This window comes from Danio aesculapii, chromosome 23 (assembly GCF_903798145.1).
Source record: "Danio aesculapii chromosome 23, fDanAes4.1, whole genome shotgun sequence".
Classification (NCBI taxonomy): Eukaryota; Metazoa; Chordata; class Actinopteri; order Cypriniformes; family Danionidae; genus Danio; species Danio aesculapii.
This window is the reverse complement of record NC_079457.1, coordinates 22298170-22319553: the sequence shown is the minus strand read 5'-3', so window position 1 is coordinate 22319553 and position 21384 is coordinate 22298170. Positions and strand designations below refer to the sequence as shown.

Here is a 21384-nt window from a genome sequence, read left to right as displayed (position 1 = left end):
GGCTGAAGTATGAGGAGCGCTATCCTGCTGAAGAATTTACCCTCTCATGTGGTTTGTAATGTAATGCGCAGCACAAATGTCTTAAAACCTCAGGCTGTTGATGTTGCCATCTACTCTGCAGATCTCTCAAACAACCCCATACTGAATGTAATCCCAAACCATGATTTTTCCTTCACCAAACTTGACTGATATCTGTAGGAATCTTGGGTCCATGTGGGTACCAATAGGTCTTCTGCAGTATTTGTGATGATGGGAATGCAGTTCAACAGATGAATCGGAAGAAGCCCCTTCTGACACTTTTACAAATGATCAACAAGAAGTCAAGTTATTATTTGTTACTCTTACAAACTGGCATTGACAACAAGACTTTTGTCAGGTAGTTTATGTGATATGTGCACATAGCAGCATTATATTTTGCACATTCATTTGTACTTCGTATATAAAAACATATAAGCTGCTTCCCCACATTTACAACTCCTTGTTAAAACATTATTATTGTCATATAAAGACCAAGAATCACACAAATATTCAGGTGTAAATTTATTTGTATTGATACATGGTTTTCTTTATTTATTCCATTTTTTTTACAGTGACAAACCTTTAGTCCATTCCTTCACAAAGCACGCGGTTCACGTAATACAATAGAAAAGTAAAACCTGACAATTATTCTTCAATAGGCAGCTTAAACTCTAAACCTGAGTTGTATTAATCCACTTTTGGTAAACGCCCTCTGGTGTTAGATCAAAGGAATGACACAATGTTGAGGGATTTTGCACAGCATTTCGTCATCACACTTGGTAACATAAGAACATGGTTATTAGTCATTATCATAAACTGCCATCCATAAGCTCCTATAATGCATATACATCAAATAAGCACCAGACATTTTCTGGTTTAATATATTGAATTCACGCATTCTCACTCACCACTGTAATTCAGCTTAGGTACTACTTAAAGGGATTGTTCATCCGAAAATGAAAGTTGTCATCATTTACTCACACTTGTTTCAAATCTTTGAGTTTCACAAAAGAAGATATTTTTAAAAATGCTGGAAACCTGTAACCATTGACTTCCACAGTATTTGTTTTTCCTACTATGGAAGTCGATGGTTACAGGTTTTCAGCTTTCGTCAAAATATCTTTTTTGTGATCAACAAGAAAGAAACTCATGAGGGAACCACTTGAGGGGCAGTAAAAGTGAGTACATTTTCATTTTTTGGTTAAACTATCCCTTTAATTTTATGATATGCAGCTTAGCATGTATAAGACATTTTCTTTATATTCCAATGATATACTGTGCATATAATGAGAAGAGTGTAAAGCATATTGTCTTAAACTTGAGTAAATATGCAATAAAAACAAAATACATGATGTTCATGCTACAGAAATTGCATTATTTGAGTGTAAATATTCATAGAAAGGCAGCAGCATTTGGCGGAAACCATTATGCTATAAATGTGGTTAATGAAATATAAATGATGTAATATTTTGATGAATGTCATGTTTACTTCTAAAGTTGTATTTGTGTCGGAGTGATGGATTTATTGCCTTTATGGGGGGGAAAATGTGTGCATGAGTTTTTCAGGTTTTAAGGAATCAGGACCCACATTCACTTGTGAAAAGGCAAATGTCCTGAAAGGCTTTGTTCGCTGCATATTTGTTGTCAACAGAGCTGTTTTCAAAAGCTGGTGCTTTTCCGCATGCCGTAGGCCTCATAGAGTTGATTCAGAAGCGTCTCCCTCTCCTTTTCAGGAAGGAAGCAGGACTTAGCTGCATTTATATTCTGTGGGAACCAAAACAGACAGGAGAACTCCATTATTTTAGCCAAGACATGAGGGGCATCTTGAGGGGCTTTCGCACTTGTTCGTTATAGGAACTCTGATACCAGAACTAAACTTTCCACTTGGGTCATTTTCTTGGTTTCATTCATTTCTGCCAGGATAGTAACTATAAGTTCAGAAGCCACTTTAAATTCTATTGTTCAATTTTGATTACCAGTCTCTTGAACTCCTCTTCAGTGAAGTCCATGCACTTCTGCACCACCTCATAGTCTGAATTCAAGGTGGAGTTGAAGATGGTTGGGTCATCTGTGTTCAAGGAGTAGTTTGCTTTGTCCTTCTTGAATCTGTAACACACAATAGGGCTTTTCATACTTTAAATAGTTAACTGTGGGTGTTTTATAAATCCTGGATAAAAGGTGGCCTGTGATCTTGCTGTAACATTTGTTAAATATCCAGAGCTGGGCTTCACTCCAAAGGTAAAAAGCAGCATTAGAAGGATAGTTCACCCCCCAAAATTCAAATTTACTCTCCCTCAAATGGTTCCTAACCTTTTGTGCGGTTCTTAAATCTTGTTGAACTCAAATCAGTATAAATCTAACTCAGTGTGAAATGTTTAAAGCTATCGTAATTGTAGGACTCTAATTACAGAAAGGTGCTCTCATCTTCATAGAACTCCTAATTACTACTTGTTAATTGGGAATTTTCCGAGAGCTACTAATGAGCTAAACTGTGGCCGCTGTCCCACATGACCATCCCAGATTTATTTTGGAGCCATGTTTATAGTGTTGATAGCACTGCCATAGAAAATCATGATTCTGAAAACATGAACAGTTTCCCGGCATCATCAGTTTATCACATAATACATGGACATGACTAATGTTTACATAAAAATGAACAAGAGGCATTTGAGCTGATTGTGCAGCCTCTGTCATCTCATCTAATCTCTGTTGAGGGTGTCAGGAAACTCTTTTAGAAACGATGCTTATTGTTAAGAAAAGGTCAATTTTCACATATTGGTATTTGTTCACATCATTTTCAGATATTCGACTATATTGGTGAATATGTGTGGCACAATCCTGTCAGTAGTTGTCAAGAAAATGTGAAAAACTATTTTACATTCTGCTTCACTGGTGTGCGAGTTTATTTTGGGACATTTACCTTTTTTAACATCAAATTACAGAATCTAAATAACCTTAAGAATGAAAAGTTTTGTCCCTTAAAAGTGTTTATGCCTATTTGCATTATTGTGTGGCATAATAATTATATAAACAGTGACATAACGTTAATAAAAATTATAATATCAATTATCACAATCATTTCTGTGACTATTACACAGCAAAAGTTTTTATCCCACTTTATATTAAGTGGCTTTAACTTGAGTGTACTTACACTGAAATGAATCACTTGTTACAATGCAATTATTGTGTAAATGCATGTTTTACATTGTACATACTGTATGCTTGCTTAAATACATGCATATAATTACATTGTAATTAATTTCTGTAAATACATTTATTATTGTGCTGTTGACCTATCCCTTAAACCTTAACGCATCCCTAAGCCTACCATGGTATCTGCAGGGTCTTAAAGTCTTAATGTCTTAAATCTTAAAAGCAAAATGTAGTCTTAGAAAGTCTTAAATTGACTGAAATATTGTGTTGTGGGTCTTAAATCATTTTAAACAGGTCTTAATTTTCCTTTGTTCATGTATAACTACTCAATCTGGCCATTAACACCCATATAATCAACAACAATCCATCTCAATACATTTTTTAAAACTTTTCATTTAAAAAGAGCATTTAATTACTTTTGCTTCAGTAACATTTGTTTAAAGGTCCTCCATTTATTTACTACTGAGGATACTGACCTGACCTATATATTTTTATTAATAAATTATTATTATTATTGTAGACTGAAGTAATTGACAGCTATGTTTTGTTCTATTCTTAGTAAGGGTTATAGGGTTTGTAAATGGATAGATTTAAAAATTAATAGAAAATATTCAAACAAAATTTATTATTATTGTATTATTAAATGTATTCAATTTAGCGTTTAGCCCTGTATGAGTCTATAATTTCATTCATAATGGTCTTAAAAATGTCTTAAACTTAACTTGGTAAAACCTGCAGAAACCCTGACCTATCCATCTGCTTACCTTAACCTCAATAACACCTGAAGTGTTCTGCAGTACATTATGAACACAGTACTGTTAACACATTGTATTTACTTTTAAATGTAAGTACATGTAGTTAAGGCCACTTAATATAAAGTGAGACCAAATTATTTATGGTGACAGGCCTACATGTTGTCACCTCGTAATTACAATAAAGCCTGAATGCAATATAACAAGGTTTCTGCAGGCTTCACAAAGTTACATTTAAGACGATGAAGAATGATGTTTCAGGCTTATTTAGAGCTAAATGCTAAGGATTTACTTGCCCCAACAACTAATTCTAATTAGCTATTTCAATATTTAAATATTGTGTCAAAACAAGCAGTCCCTTGTTGTATACAGAAATATTTTTCAGCATAACTCTTTAAAAACTAAATGTATGGATTACAGACTCTTATAACATTAGTTATAGTTTTGCTCTGCGTTGAATTGATTGAGTAGCTTTACATGAACAAAGAAAAATTAAGACCTGTTTAAAATGATTTAAGACTTGCAAGACAATATTTCAGTGAATTTAAGACATTAAATTTAATTTTAAGACTTTTAAGGCCTAAAATTTTGTTTTTGAAATTGAAGGCCTTTTAAGACCCTGCAGACACCCTGCATTAAGGCCATAGTCATACATGCCAACATTTGACTCTGGTTAGCGGATGAGGCAGAGAAGGAGGTTTAGGGATGTGAAGGTGTCATGCAGAGAGTGGCATGCTGCAAATTACGAAAAGTGGAGGGAGGGGGGATAAGGGGGTTGGTTATGCACCAGGTTTCACAAGCAGGAGGGGGGTTAAATTCCAGGAGACAGAACATAACGGGAGATGGGTCTGAAATACGGGAGACTCCCGGGAAAAACGGGTGTGTTGGCAGGTATGGCCATAGTATGAAAAACCCTATTACATTGCTGTGGTTTTCCTGAATGGAATTTTCAAAGGGAAGAATAATAGGTTGTTCATTTCTGTTACCATTTGTAATGTTTCCTCTGAAACACTGAACTGACTCTTATGTATTGCATGCTGTGATATATTTTTTTATTATTTATTTATTTTTAGGCACAGGAATAGAAGGCATCTGATTGCTTGTGAAGTGCAAAGCATCGAGTTGTACCACGTTAACACCCCGCAAAAGGTATGGTGGCTGAGAGAGCTCAAATGACTGCAAATACAAACCGCCCAACATACTGAGAAAACATCATCAATTTACAACATGTACACACGCAAATTCTCACAACACATGCAAATACTTGACTGCTTCCTGTTTAGAGTCTGCAGTGTTTTTGGAGATAAACAAAACACTTACCTCTCAGACATCTGACCATGCCCCTGACTAAAAGGATACAGCTGAGTTCGCCACTTTGAGGGGTCATATACTTTGCATTTTCATTGTGGTCTGTGCTATTTGCAGTGCATTTCTGTATTTGCATGTGTTTGAGGAAGTTTTCTTCATTTGTTAGTACTGATCAAAACCCATTTTCTACTTTGCAAATGCTAAACATATAGCTTTACCTGCAGTTTAAAGGGTGGTTAGAATGATGACAACTCAGTGGTAGGTGCAGTATTAACTCATCTATTTATATATTATATGTATGTGCCATACTTTTGAGTAAAAAATGATCATCTGCACTTGCTATGTGCTTCAGGAATGGATCAGATGGCAAGAACTATGAAATGTCTAACAGAAGTTAAGACAGACTTAAGGAAGTTGCCTATATATTTTCTTTTATTTTTACTATTTTGGCTATTTGTTGACATTCATTTAATAGCCAATGTGGCCTGATGTTAATAGAAAATTGGAATACCATATAACAATAACAAAATGGTGAAGTAAATTGTAAAGAATATTCTCACGTGATGAGAGGGTGTTTAGTGAAGTCTGGCTCACAGGCTCCTGTCAGTCTGCTAGAAACTGGACACATCTAAAACAAGACGACACACACCATCAGGAACACTGTACTGACACTGCAACATTGTGTGGTTTATTCAACCCATTTAAACACCTCATCAATATTCTGGCTAAGATAATATAAATATTAGTACACTGAGACTGTTCAGTGACACATTTATAAACATGGATGTTTAAATAGTGTCCACCAGAGGGCAGTGTGAGTTTACATTTCAGGACATCAGGCCCCAACATAACAAAACACACACACACACACACACACACACACACACACACCATGTTCAGGTCATGGAGTAAACAGCTAATGAGCTAATGAACTGTTATATAAGAGAGATATCAGGAGGGTAAGTGCTCATGATGTATGCAAAAAAACTTTGGTTATCTGTCACAAATATTTTCAAAGATGACAAACATCAAACTGCAATTTATGTGTGTGCTTATATACACACACACACATTAAATATATAGAGATGTTTAGGGAATTCTCTATTTGTATTTTACATTTACCGGCTACTTTATTAGGTACACCTGTCCAACTGCTCGTTAACGCAAATTTCTAATTAGCCAATCGTATGACAGCAATGCATTTAGGCATGTAGACATGGTCTAGATGATCTGCTGCAGTTCAACGTAGAAAAATGTTGCCGGGTGGTCTGTTAAGTCTTGATTTCTACTGCGCCATATTTGGAAGGTAGAGTCAGAATTTGGCATCAACATGAAAGCATGGATCCATCCTGCCTTGTATCAACGGTTCAGGCTAGTGGTGGTGGTGTAATGGTATGGGGGATATTTTCTTGACACACTTTGGGCTCATTAGTACCACTTAAGCATCGAGTCCATGCCACAGCCTACCTGAGTATTGTTGCTGAGCATGTTCTCTTCTGATGCCTACTTCCAGCAGGATAATGCACCATGTCATAAAGCGTGAATCATCTCAGACTGGTTTCTTGAACATGACAATAAGACAACAGTTCACTGTACTCAAATGGCCTCCACAGTCACCAGAACTCAATCCAATTGAGCACCTTTGGGATGTGGTGGAACGGGAGATTCGCATTGTGGATGTGCAGCCGACAATTCTGCAGCAACTGCATGATGCTATCTTGTCAATATGGAGCAAAATCTCTCAGGATTATTTCCAGTACCTTGTTGAATCTATGCCACGAAGTATTAAGGCAGTTCTGAAGGCAAAAGTGGGTCCAAACCGGTACCAGTAAGGTGTACCTAATAAAGTGGCCGGTGAGTGTATATTTGTTTGAGTAAATCATTCTTTAAACTTCCGATGATTTTCCATCTATATTTAAAACAAAAATGTTCAATCACTAAAACTGAAAACATTTATTATATTGAGCAGTTGCCACTGTCTGCAAAACATTATCTTGATGACATGAAATTTGAAGGAAATATGACCAGACCAAACAAAAATGAACAAATTGAAAACACTTAACACTTGGTATACAAGGCTGAAAATAAAAACGACAAGCCTCAGTTAAGTGATTACATATTTTTGAAAGACGCTTTATCATCGTAGTTTGCTGATGTACCTTTGTTATTGACCCTAATATCATCCCATTATTGTAAATAAGCACTTTGACCAGTGCGACATGCAAATCTACAGCACACTGTAAAAGCCATGCATGATAATACCATCTGACTAATGATTTACCATACATTTTTCTGTGCCTGTGTGTGCATCTATCTTGAAGTATATATCTAGAAAGCTATCTATTCTTACCTCAAAATGCATGTTTTGTTGGAGCAGTTGTTTGTAGAGATTTTGATCTTCAAGTGTGTGGTATCCATGCCCAATGCGTTCAGCTTTCAGAACTTCAACAGCCTACAAAGAACATGAGCATTATGGAAAGAGTTGGCTCAGAGTTAGGGGGGTTTTGTGTGGCATGACATTTTTGAAAAAGAGCTGCGCAGTTGTTCTGTTTTCAGAAATATCTCTAATATGATTTCATGCTTGAGAAAGGAAATGTGCTTCACAGACAGAAGTTCATAGTTAAAAACAGCCTCGGCACTATTGCACAACAGGAAAACATTGAACGCATTACATGTACTCCAAGGCTTCCAAATAACATGCATTATTAACCGATTATGCTTCATGTGGTCATGTAAAAGCATTGACCAATTTTCCTTTATCAGAATAAGGTCATAAATGGCTTAAGTATGAAACAATGGCCACACATAGATTTTTTTCCCCCTTACTTCAAATTCACCTAGCATGTGCTGTAAATGCATTAGCCTGCTTTCTGTCAGTTTACTAGTGCACAAGTGTGATATATGTCCAGGTGCAGAAAACATATCACAATAACGGAGGTGTGCCATAAATTAAAAAATGTCATGACACACTTTTCATATTAAAAAGACATCTAATAGACATCTGAACATGGGCGTCTTGGCTAATACAAGACTAAATTTTGGCTGATAGTGAAAATCTAATAGACGTGTAATGGCATGGTCACACTAGAGTTTGAGCATGTGAAAGTCTGTTGTATGGCGCTGTGAAAAGGGGCGGGATTAAACAATATAATTAGACATTTAAAAAAGCAAGCGATTGGTCCATATTTTAAATTGTTTTGATCTTTGATTTGTCTCATGCAGTTACATGATGCGAAAGACAGAGTATACTAAGCTTGAACTTTCCAACGCAGCTACGAAGCTTGTCACATGAGCTTGCGTTTCCTCTCCGAAGCATTCGCATGCGTATGAGTGGAAGTCTATGGGGAGAAAAGTGCAGTGTGACCATGGCTTAAAAATAGGCAAGTTGTCAAATAGAGAGGAATGAATGATTATGTCTGTCTATTTGATGACTGTAGTCTATTTTCGATCTACTGGATTATCAGTGACAACCCAAATTTAGCCATGTTTTAGCCAGGATGTCTATGTTTGGATGTCTATTAAATACAAAATAGCTTGGTGGGGTTCTTATCTCATGCAGCAGAAGTATAAGTCTTAGATAGATAGCACACTAACATCTGTAAGACATATCTTAGAAAGCAGAAAACATTGAGTCTGGAAAACATCTGCTGTGTATAAAGATCTTAAAAATATCATAATAAGATTATTTTACAAACATTTTAAATCATAAATGTCTTAAAGATATGTAATAAACATCTATTTAAGATTCCAACAGGAGACGTCTCATGTTCATGTGTTGCAGATATGCAAACGGTCTAAAAAACATGTCTTCCAGATGTAAAAACAAACATCAAGCTGATATATGTGATGTATTAGTGCTATCAGGGGTGTAACAATCAAAATAATGAATCAAATCTTGAAAAATGATACTAAGAAAAGTTTCATGGCATGTTTTGACATGTAGCAATTCCCCTTTTGTGCTTCCCATAGACCCTTTTTACAGTAGCGGAAGTCGTCATAGTTGAGTAAACTAAGCTAGGAGAGTACAACAAAGCTGGGAGAGTATAACAATTTTTTTTACAATCTTTTTTGCTCTAATAACAGAAAACTCCATGATGGTGTTAACGAGACTTTCAGAAAAAATTCAAAAATTGTGTGAGCAACCAGAGGAGAGAATAACATTAAATTTACTCTTAGCCCCATAGACGCTGCATTAGAAATGGCTTGCGCAAGCGGTAATTCATTTTTTGTAATCTGAAGCAAAGATGATATAATACATACATAAATACATTAAAAAAAATCTAAATATTAAAAACTTTCAAGGGTTTGAGGTTTAAGATACTGATGACTGTTAAAAGTAAGAGGCTTGTGAAAAGGGTCCATGATTTATTAAACATGACATGCATCAAATAAAGACATATAATTGACGTACTAAACTGATATAATCTTATTGTAATTTGTTACCAACCTTTTTATTATAATTATATAATACCATATCACAGTATATTTAAAAAAACAATCTATTTTTACTTGCATTGCTGGATGGATGGATGTAAACACGGACAACAGGCTATATTGATTACTAGTTTTTTTGAGTTATCCTTTTTTAGTGTGCATGTAAACAGGCTCATTATGTTTCTGTGAGAAGTGGTTAGTGTGTTGGTGCTGAAAGCAAATGCGGTGTAAAAGAAGATGCTCATACCTCTCTCACAACACTGGCAGGACCCACTTCTCCTGCATGAACTGTTCTGTGCACGTTACTTCTGACGGCTTCCTGTCAAAAACAAAACTCTGTCAGTTGAAAGTATAAGCAACATCTGCTTTTCTGCACCATGTATTTTCCAGACACAGCACTGCAGCATCTGTGATGTGTACAGTATTATGTCCGCCTCACTGAACAAAAGAAACAGCTTTGTAAGCTTTGGTTTAGACCATGGGATAAGAAATGTGTTTTGTTTCCTGAACATCTTGGCTCGTGCTCTAAGCACACTAATGGTACCAGCAGATGTTTCAGTGTCATCAAATTTTTGGATCGTACAAACGTTTCCAAATCTATAACGGTTACGGTTAAATATCTTAGAGTTTTTAATACAAAGTAGTAGTTTTACTATGTTTTGAGACTTAAAAACAAATGGCTTTACATTTTAACTAACTACAGTTAAAGTCAGAATTATTAGCCCCCTTTTGAATTTTCTTTTCTTTTTTAAATATTTCCCAAATGATGTTTAACAGAGCAAGGAAATTTTCACAGTATGTCTGATAATATTTTTTCTTCTGAAGAAAGTCTTATTTGTTTTATTTCAGCTAGAATAAAAGCAGTTTTACATTTTTTAATAGCCATTTTAAGGTCAAAATTATTAGCCCCTTTAAGCATTTTTTTCGATAGTCTACAGAACAAACCATCGTTATACAATAACTTGCCTAATTACCCTAACCTGCCTAGTTAACCTAATTAACCTAGTTAAGCCTTTAAATGTCACTTTAAGCTGTAGAGAAGTGTCTTAAAGTATCTAGTCAAATATTATTTACTGTCATCATGGCAAAGATAAAAGAAATCAGTTATTAGAAATGAGTTATTATACCTTCCAGATGAATACTAGTGTTAAAATAACAACAGTATACAACTCTTCTTGACATAAACCACAAGTTTGAAGAACACTCCACCCCCCCTATCCCCCCCCCCCCCCCCCAGCCATTTCAGTTTAATATATTTTCCCTTTTCTCTCTCTTTTAATTTCTTTTTTTCTTTTATTATCATTATTTATTTTACCTATTACACCATGCTGCCAAACTCAACTTTTGGTACTGACCTGTTTATATGCTTAAATTGTAAAATGAATGCACATCATATATCGTTTATGCACATTATATTCTGTTAGTTGTACACTGAGGATTATAGTGTGGTTTATTTTTATTCTTTTAATCAATTTTGTACTGTTATATTTTTATTATTTGCTTTTTCTATTTGTACTGTTATTTTCTCTGTTACTTTTGTTTGTTAACTGTCATAAAAATCTGATAAATAAATCTTTATAAAAAAGAAATGAGTTATTAACTTATGTTTAGAAATGTGTTGAGAAAAATCTTCTCTCCGTTAAACAAAAATTGGAGTAAAAAATAAACGGGGACTAGTAATCCTGACTTCAACTGTATATTATATTGCATTTCAAAATGATTTACACTACTTTTTAAATGAGCAGATTTAGAAAAATCATTTCTGCACACAAAGACTGCTTTTATTTGATTAAAAGCAGAGAAATTGTGATATTGTGAATAATGTGTGTCATTTTAAAATATAATATGGATTCTGTAATGAATAAATATATAGTATAATATAACTCCTGTAATGGCAAAGCTGAATTTTCAGCATCTTCAGTCTTTCTTGTATCATAATCCTTCAGATATTATTCTAAAACGCTATTTTGCGCCTCAAGAAAAATTGTGTTGCTTAATGTTTTTGTAAAAACCATCATCACTGAAGAATTCTTGGATCAGTAGAATCCATATAAATCTTTTGTAACACATATGGTATTTATACGATCAGGAAGTCAGGGTCAAAACTATTTGTTGATAAGACGTACAACTATCAGTCATGTTCTTTCAAATTCAGCAAATCGCGTGCAGGCAGTTACATAACAGGGCTAATAAAGATGAGCAGATTATCGATTGAGAAAAATGAATCTGCAGATGTTTTTCCATGCTGAAAGCATTTCGCGAATGCAGCTCATATGAAGAATGTGTGGTTTGTTACCTCAAATGCTTTCTTGTGTCCTGGGTATGACTCGCAGTTCATGGATTCATCTCCCGCTAAGTCTATGGCCACAACTCCATCTTTATGATACTTCTTACACAGCTCCACCACCTCCATAGACCAATCTACAGCAAAAATAAGCACAACAGTCATTGATAACAGCCAGTAATTTGGGTGTATTATCATTTCTTTTATGATGAAGGCTGCATATGAGCTGATTCCACCAATACCATAAACTGAACATATCGTTATTTTAAGATTATAAGAAATGTTGCCAGACCATTATAGAATAAGACAAATATTAACATTTTACTCAAGCCCATACTTAATAAGTATGGTAAAGTCCAATATATCAAGAGAAAGTGAGGATTTTAAAGTAGCCTCCCAATTTTTTTTCATAGTTTATGTATATATACACACATAGTTCGGATGCAAAAACCTCCAAGTGCCATCTGAAATGTTCTTCCAATATATATATATATATATATATATATATATATATATATATATATATATATATATATATATATATATATATATATATATAGATATATATATATATATATATAAATATTAGTTGAAGTCAGAATTATTAGTCCCCCTTTTGATTTTTATTTATTTATTTTTTCTTTATTAAATATTTCCCAAATGATGTTTAATAGAGCAAGGTAATTTTCACAGTATGTTCGATCATATTTTTTCTTCTGGAGAAAGTCTTATTTGTTTTATTTCGGCTAGAATAAAAGCAATTTTTAAATTTTTTAAAAACCAATTTAATGTCAAAATTATTAGCCCCTTTAAGCTATATTTTTTTTCCGATAGTCTACAGAACAAACCATCGTTATACAATAACTTGCCTAGTTAACCTAATTAACCTAATTAAGCCTTTAAATGTCACTTTAAGCTGTATAGAAGTGTCTTGAAAAATATCTAGTCAAATATTGTTTACTGTCATCATGGCAAAGATAAAATAAGAAATGAGTTATTAGTTATTAATGAGTTAAATGAGTTATTAAAACTATTATGTTTAGAAATATGTTGAAAAAAATATCTCCGTTAAACAGAAATTAGGGAAAAAAATAAACAGGAGGGCTAATAATTATGACTTCAACTGTATATATTATTTAAATAATTAAATCAAATAAATAAATATAAGAAGTACAATGAACTATTATTTTACAATTTGATAATTTAAATGAAATCAACCATAACAAAAAAGTCCAGCTGTACAAAAAAATCATTAGACAAAAAAGATTGATAAATTCTACTTTAGGATTGTAAAAAATAGTAACATTGCCCGCTAATATAATGTGCACACCTTGTGGAAAAAAAAATACTGATTTATGTCCTACTGAGAAAAATTACAGACCTCATAAATCTAAACAACAGTGTGCATTTAAAGTGGAAGTGAAGCACTCGGTCAAGTTGAAATTATTTTGTAAATTGATTTCCACTTTATTGATAATATATATAACAAACTTAATTAATGAATTTAGAAGAAAATTACATGTTTTACTTTAGATTTTAGAGCTAGGGTGCCGCAATGTTGGAATATCGAGGTGTCTGACGTCACGGGGTTGGTTCCGTTTCCTCTGCTGAACAGATACAGCGAAAGTAATGGACTGAACATGGAGACTGCAAAGCCTATTTTAAAACAATGAGTGAAGTTGTGGACGCTGAGCTTCTGCAAATACAAGCATCAGATCTGTGTCTAATATAATTTATTTATATATATATATATATATATATATATATATATATATATATATATATATATATATATATATTCTATTTTTTCCCTTTTAATTATCAATCATTTGATGCACTTTGGTTCACTCTCTGTATTGCGCTGCCTGACTGCCTGTCTTGAGTTTGAACCATGGTTTCAAAATGGTCTGGTACCAATGTATTGGAGGCGGGTACTTTCACTTTTTACTACAACAGCCCCTCACCTATTTTCAAACATCGGAGCGTTTTTTCACATGGCAGGTTTTTACATCCTTCATACATGTTTAGAGATTGAGTTGATCGACTTGATATGAGAATATGTCTTTAAAGAGGTGGCTTAGTGAAACGTGAAGTCTACATGAGACTGAATGTAATCCCCTTGTCAGGCAGTGCTGGACCAGTGTGAGGAAGTAGACCAAGATGCATCAAACAAAAAGAAAAAAAAAGAAAAATAGAAAACATTTATAAATATTACATTATATATTTGACACAACTTTGATGCATGTATTTGCACCAGCTCTGCAATGCACACCCACAACTTCATGCATTGTGTTAAATTAGTCTCAGTTAAGTTTCATTCATTACTTCCACTGTATCTGTTTAGCTGAGGGAATGGAACCAACCCCGTGACGCCAGACACAGCGACATTATAAGATGGTGATGCCCTAGCTTAAAAAACTATAGTAAAACATGCCCTTTTCTTCTATAATGGTTACATTTAATCGAGTTGTTTAATATAATTTCATTAAAGTGGAAACCAATGTACAAAATGATGTAAACTTGACAGAGTGCTTCACTTCCACTTAAATATCTGCTCAGTTTTAATAAATAACTTAAACTGTGCCTCTATTTACTTCCAAATTCACTTCAGCATTTCCAAACGGCCCATCTTGACCGAATTTAAAATGTGGACAAAACAATTGCAGCTAAGTGCAAGTGCAGAACTGATTAACACCGTTGGGCAGGAGCAGAGAAAGCCTGTGGATTAATGGGTTTTAAATGAAGGATGACAGTAAGGCGTAGCCTCTCAAACACACAGCACACTGGGTAGGGCATGGGTGAGGGAGAGGTGGGACTGCATTACTTGGCATGTGACGCATGCAGCACAGAATGGACCTGGCTTTGGTCTTGAAGGCCTGTTCTCCCTCTTTAAATCCCTGGTTCACCAGATCCACCACATCATCAGGAGTGATGTCTCCTCTGGGAGGAAGAGGAGAGCACATGCAAGGACAAAGCCAAGAACAGGGTTATTGTGCAAGAGCAAATGTAAACCAATGTTATTATTGGAACATAAGAACAATAAACAATGCATGCAATGAAACGGCAAGTTGGATGCACATACGGCTTTTGGTCCCAAGGTAGAGGTTCCACTCCCTTGTTGGCCAGAAAATGAGGACTGTATCTGGCTTCAACGTAGATCACTCCCTCTTTGGCCTTTGTCTCTACAAACTCATAAGCTATTCTCTTGATGGCCTCTCTGTCCCCTCTGCAGATGGGATAAAACAAAGATAAGACAGCACGAAACCCCACCCCCTACCCCTTATATATTCTTTGAGACCTTTGAGAAACGCGTAAGAACATTGAGTAATGCACTCACTGACAACTTTATTAGGTTCAGCATGCTAGTAGGACCCGGTTTTACATTCAGAACTGCCTTAATTTCCCATATTATAACATATCCCATATAAGGAGCTCTCTGACAGTGGAGGCTTTTTGAGTTTTGTGAACTCACTGTCATGTTCAGGAAAGACCAGTTTGACATGATGGTGAAGTTTGCCATGCCGGTGAAGCCACTGGCTTGCTTGGTTTGGGACTTGTGGAGCTTTGCATTGATGGATTTGCTCTTCAGTGTTTGGACTTTCAGCAGTGAAATTTAAACCACACTGAACTGAATTAAACTGAACTTCATCTCTGAAAACTGGACTGACACAATTTACTAGAACGTCTATGTTAAGCTGCTTTGACACAATATACATTGTAAAAGCGCTACAGAAATAAAGATGAATTGAATTGAGCTTGAATTATTCATTCAAAAAAGAGTGGGACGTGGTCAGCAACAACACTCACATAGACTGTGGCCAATTATGCTCTGAACTAAGGGGCCAAATGTCCGGAAGTAACATCTGATTTATGCCATTACACCACCAGTAACGTGATCCTCTTATATAAGACAGGATGAATCCATGCTTTCATGTTGGTTCTGCAAAATTCCTGTCCAGCCATCCAAATGATGCAGCAGGTATCAAGACTTACCAGACCAGTTAACATGTTTTCAGTATTCTGTCATCTAATGTTGGTGAGCTTGAGCGAGTTGTAGATTCAATTTGCAGTTTAGCTGCTTTGAGTGGCACTGGTGTGCTCATCTGCTGCTTCAAGCTTTTATGCGTTGTGTGTACAGAGATGCACTTCAACAGACCTCAGTTGAGATACTGGTGCATTTCCATCCGCTGAACCAGTCTAGCAATTCTTCTCTGACCTCAGGCAACAATTCAATTCAATTGATCTTTATTTCTATAGCGCTTTTACAGTGTAGATGGTGTCAAAGCATCTTAACATAGAAGTTCTAGTAAATTGAAACAGTGTAAGTCCAGTTTTCAGAGTTAAAATGCAATTTAGTTCAATTCAGTGTGGTTTAATTTTCACTGCTGAAAGTCCGAACACTGAGGAGCAAATCCATCGACACGCAGCTCCACAAGTCCCAAATTATAACAATAAAGCATTCCGCTTACTTGATACTGTCTTTTCTCTTTTTTAGAGCATTCTCTGTAAACCTAAATGGCTGTTTGTGAAAAGCCCAGTAGATCAGCAGTTTCTGAAACCAGCTAGCCTGTCTAGCACCAACAAGCATGCAACACTCAAAGTTCCTTAAATCACTTCCCCATTCTGAAGCTTGGTTTGAACTTCAGCAGTCAGTCTTGATCACGTCTACATGCCTGAATGCATTGAGTAGCTGCCATGTGATTGGCTGTGTAGTTATTTATGAGAAGTTTTAAAGGTGTACCCAATAAAGTGACCAGTATACATTTAGCTTTGTTAATTTTTTGTTAACAAAAAAAAACAGGTTGCAGGTTTACTGATTTGTTACTCAGTGACTACAAAAATATAAGTAAAACAGTCATTAGACAACGTAGTGCCATATTTATTGTTGACAGGAACGGGTGAAAGAAGGGGGTTTTAATAAACTTCTTCCAGCATGCAAATTATTCGACTAAATTAATTCATGGGTCAGGGGGAGGTCAAGCCAGCCCCTCTTCTGTCCCCAGGGCTCTACGCTGGTTGTGGAAATGACAAATTAAACCAAAATAAATGATTACAATAGGCTAAAATTGGCAATGAAAATTTGGAGATGTGCTTGGACTGGCATACTAAAAAGAAAAATCATAAAAAAGCTTTGAAATGTATGAGTTTTGAGGGTTTCTGCATGTTTCACCAAGTTAAATTTGACTTAAGACCATTGTGAATGACATTTTAGACTCATACAGGGCTAAACGCTAAGGAGTTTTTCCAAATGGCCCAGATGTAAAAGATTTTTATTTGCCCTCTCAAAAACCTTATTATAATCTAATACATTTAATGATACAATAATAACTTAATAATAAAAAACAATTTTTTTTAGATATTTATTAGCAAAATATTTTAAATATGGTGTCAAAACAAGCCAGCTCTAGTTGAAAACATACACATTTTCAACATAACCTTTCTTTAAAAATTGACAAATGTTTTAAAGGTTTTAAAAACTATAATAAACTAAATATATGCACAACAGCCTGTCCAAGCCAGTGTCCTCAGCTGTAAATACATGGAAAATGTTGTTGGAAGAAAAATAATTAAACCATTATGGTAAATACAGTTAAAAATTACATTTAAATAAAAAGTTTTTTTTTTAAAGGATTGTCGTTGGTTGTATGTGTGGTAATGGCCAGATTGGGTAGCTTTACATGAACAAAGGAAAATTAAGACCTGATTAAAAAAGATTTAAGACCTACAACATGATATTTCAGTAGATTAAAGACATTTTAAGATCTAAACTTCTGCTTTTGACATTTAAGACTTTTTAAGACCCCGCAGACACCTTGGAGGTCTGTGATCTGAGAGCTTTATATATAGTGCATGCCATTGCGCAGTCTGTAAATCTATCCCTCACAGTCTTGTTTTCATCCCCAAAAATCAATACGGCATCACTCCTGACTATGATCTATTAGATTATTAGGCTGCAATATATAAATGTAAATGCATAGACAAACATGCACACATTTATATGTTTATATATCATCAGACTTTAAAGAAATGTAATGATAGAAATGAATAATGCTTGAACCAAATATTTGAAATGCTTCATTTACACTCCCATAAAAACCTGCGTTCTTGTATAACCATGAACTTGTTGTCGCAAGACAGGAAAGGCCATAATAATTTTTTACAACTCAGTAACACTTACACTATGACACCTAATTCACTCACTAGCACGGTTATTTCCCCTTTTTTTATTTTTCTCTCTGACTCGCATTAAGCTTAAGAGTGGTAAATAAAAGGGCATTGGATTGCAGTCACAAAGCATGTTTCCAGTTTAGACCACATGACATGCATTGAGCCTGCCTACAGCATTGGACAATGAAGAGTCCAGTGGTTGCCAATAACAGCCAGTGAGTTCCCTGTGTTGTTGTGGGGGAGGCGCATGCTGTAAACAAGGCCCTTTTAAAGCTTCCGAGGACTAGAGGTTCATATTCAATGAAGCATGTCAGCTGGCGGCCCACAAAAACTGCCGGCTGCACTGCTTTTCAAGTCTTCATGTCAAAGCATTTAAGTGGAAACGTGCAGAAAGCACTGCATTATCTGACTCTTGTTCAGAAGACTGTGCGAAAGGACAACAGAAAAGCCAATGCAGAGCTTATATGTCCGTTGCTATAGCGACATGCGGTGAAGGTGTGACATGAGCTGCATTTAAAGATGCAGTTGGACATCGGAAAGGATAGGATGTCCCTGAGGGTGTATCTCCCACCAGCGATTATACAGTCCTGAGGTTCATTCACTTACTTATTAACCACTTGAGATATGCTTCAGATTTGTGTCAGTAATTGAGTAGATATCTCTGGAGTTAATTTTTATCTTTGCTTTGATGAAGCAAATCATAGTGTCCTTGAATTGTTTAATTCATGCATTTTTTTTTGTCCTATCCCAAAGTAATATTCGTTCGTTTTTAAGCATACAGTTGAATGTGTTTTAATGTATAGTTCATTAGAAATTAATTTAAAAAGTTCAAAAAAGTTAATTGTAGGGATTTTATTGATAACGCTACTACTTATTGATACTGGTATCAATACTGTTATCAATACTATTTTCTATAATGTAATACAGATAGACAAAAAAAGAGTTTTTTTTAAAATTAATAAAACATTTAGCAGCTCATAACCAATTTTTTTTTTTTAAAGTACAGATATACACTCACCGGCCACTATATTAGGTACACCTTACTAGTATCGGGTTGGACCGCCTTTTTTCTTCAGCTGCTTAATCCTTCGTGGCATAGATTCAACAAGACACTGGAAATATTCCTGAGATTTTGGTCCATATTTACATGATAGCATCACACAGTTGCTGCAGATTTGTCGGCTGCACATCCATGATACGAATCTCTCGTTCCACCACATCCCAAAGGTGCTCTATTGGATTGAGTTCTGGTGACTGTGGAGGCCATTTGAGTACAGTGAACTCATTTTCATGTTCAAGAAACCAGTCTGAGATGATTCGTGCTTTATGACATGGTGCGAGCTGGAAGTAGCCATCAGAAGATGGGTACACTGTGGTCAAAAAGGGATGGACATGGTCAATTGGTACTAATGGGCACAAAGTGTGGCAAGAAAATATCCCCCACCACCAGCAGCCTGAACTGTTGATACAAGGCAGGATGGATCCATGCTTTCATGTTGTTGACGCAAAATTCTGACCTTACCATCCGAATGCCACAGCAAAAATTGAGACACATCAGACCAGGCAACGTTTTTATAATCTTACATTGTCCTATTTTGCTGAGCCTGTGCCAATTGTAGCCTCAGTTTCCTGTTCATAGCTGACAGGAGCGGCACCTGGTGTGGTCTTCTTCTACTGTAGCCCATCCACCTCAAGGTTGGATGTGTTGTGCGTTCAGGGATGCTCTTCTGCAAACCTTGATTGTAACGAGTGGTTACTTGAGTTACTGTTGCCTTTATATCAGCTCGAACCAGTCTGGCCATTCTCCACTGACCTCTGACATCAACAAGGTATTTGCACCCACAGAACTGTCACTCACTGGATATTTTTATTCAGACCATTCTCTTAAACCCTAGAGACGGTTGTGCGTGAAAATCCCAGTAGATCAGCAGTTTCTGAAATACTCAGACCAGCCCGTCCGGCACCAACAACCATGCCAAGTTCAAAGTCACTTAAAACGCCTTTCTTCCCCATTCTGATGCTCGGTTTGAACAGTAACAGATCATCTTGACCATGTCTACATGCATAAATGCATGGAGTTGCTGCCATAAGATTGGCTGATTAGAAATTTCCGTTAACGAGTAGTTGGACAGGTGTACCTAATAAAGTGGCCTGTGAATGTATGTAAATTCAATAATTCTTTACTTTGGAAAAAATGAATTTACAGTTTGTTTTACATTTTGAAGTGGATCAAAAATATTTTTCATAATTTTCCTAAGACAAAAATGGGTGTTGTTCAATAGTTTTAAGACAACTTTGATGAAAATATTGACTTTTCCTTAATGACAAAAATCATTAACATGTGAAGTAAAGATTAAGCTCCAGTAAGTTAATTTTTAAAATTCCTATTGTAGAAATATAAAAACTCGATATAGATATATAAGAAACATTTACCTCAATAAATTTTAAACTTATTTAATTTTTTTAACCATCAGATTTCAAATATTTGAATAGTTTTATCTCTGCCCAAAAAATTCTATTAAAATGAAGATATTTACTGGTTTTGTGGTCCAGGGTCACATTTATTCAAATTAAACTCCAAATTAGTGAGCAAAAGCTCAAAAATAAAGTGTTTTGGCACAAATCTTTGTGGTAAAAATAATAATAGTAATTTAATAAACTATTAGAAAAATATGATCATATATTAATACTCCTGTTCTCCATGCTATTTAAAAGATAAGGCTTCCATTCAGTCTTTAAGCACATCCACAACACAATTCAAGTTAATGTAACCGATCTTTTCTCGGCACAACTACTTACGCAATGACATGCATGTAGTGACTGAACTTGCCAAGGAATTCTGTGAGTGTGGCCGGCTCATGCACTGTGCACAGCTCTTTCAGTTCTTCCTCTGTGCTCACAGGTAGACTGATTCCTCGCCGCCTGAGACACAATTACAGCTTTGATTAGAGCTTTGAAGATTCAATTAAAAGACCACAGAGTTACTTGGGTATCATTTGGGACATTTGTTCTCCTAAGATCAAGCTAAAAGACACAGTAAAGCAGATCACAACATTGGACCACATGGGGTTAAGTCAAGCTTCAAAACGAGTCTGTAAATGTGTATAAATCTACAGTATAACTATGAGTGTAAAATCCCCAATACAACAAAATAAGGCCAACACATTTCAATCCATTAACATTCTCCCTTCAGGAGTTTAACACAAGTTACCAAAGTGAACTTTAAGGTTTGTGTTGATTGCATAATAGGTATGTGTCATTTTAACA

The 21384-nt window shown here is 35.3% G+C and overlaps 1 protein-coding gene across 1 annotated transcript in view; it reads right to left on the bottom strand.

Moving 5' to 3' along the window:
- Positions 1 to 527: 527 nt before the first annotated feature.
- The window catches only part of ada (adenosine deaminase), a 27214-nt gene continuing 6357 nt past the window's right edge, over positions 528 to 21384 (bottom strand). Inside the window, exons 3-11 of the mRNA XM_056449062.1 lie at positions 20917 to 21039; positions 15032 to 15175; positions 14774 to 14889; positions 11962 to 12086; positions 9913 to 9984; positions 7582 to 7683; positions 5792 to 5859; positions 1995 to 2124; positions 528 to 1782 (exon numbers count right to left, since the gene is read on the bottom strand). Coding sequence (XP_056305037.1) covers positions 1678 to 1782; positions 1995 to 2124; positions 5792 to 5859; positions 7582 to 7683; positions 9913 to 9984; positions 11962 to 12086; positions 14774 to 14889; positions 15032 to 15175; positions 20917 to 21039 — 985 coding nt within the window. The 3' untranslated portion in view covers positions 528 to 1677. The remainder of the gene's footprint in view (positions 1783 to 1994; positions 2125 to 5791; positions 5860 to 7581; positions 7684 to 9912; positions 9985 to 11961; positions 12087 to 14773; positions 14890 to 15031; positions 15176 to 20916; positions 21040 to 21384) is intronic.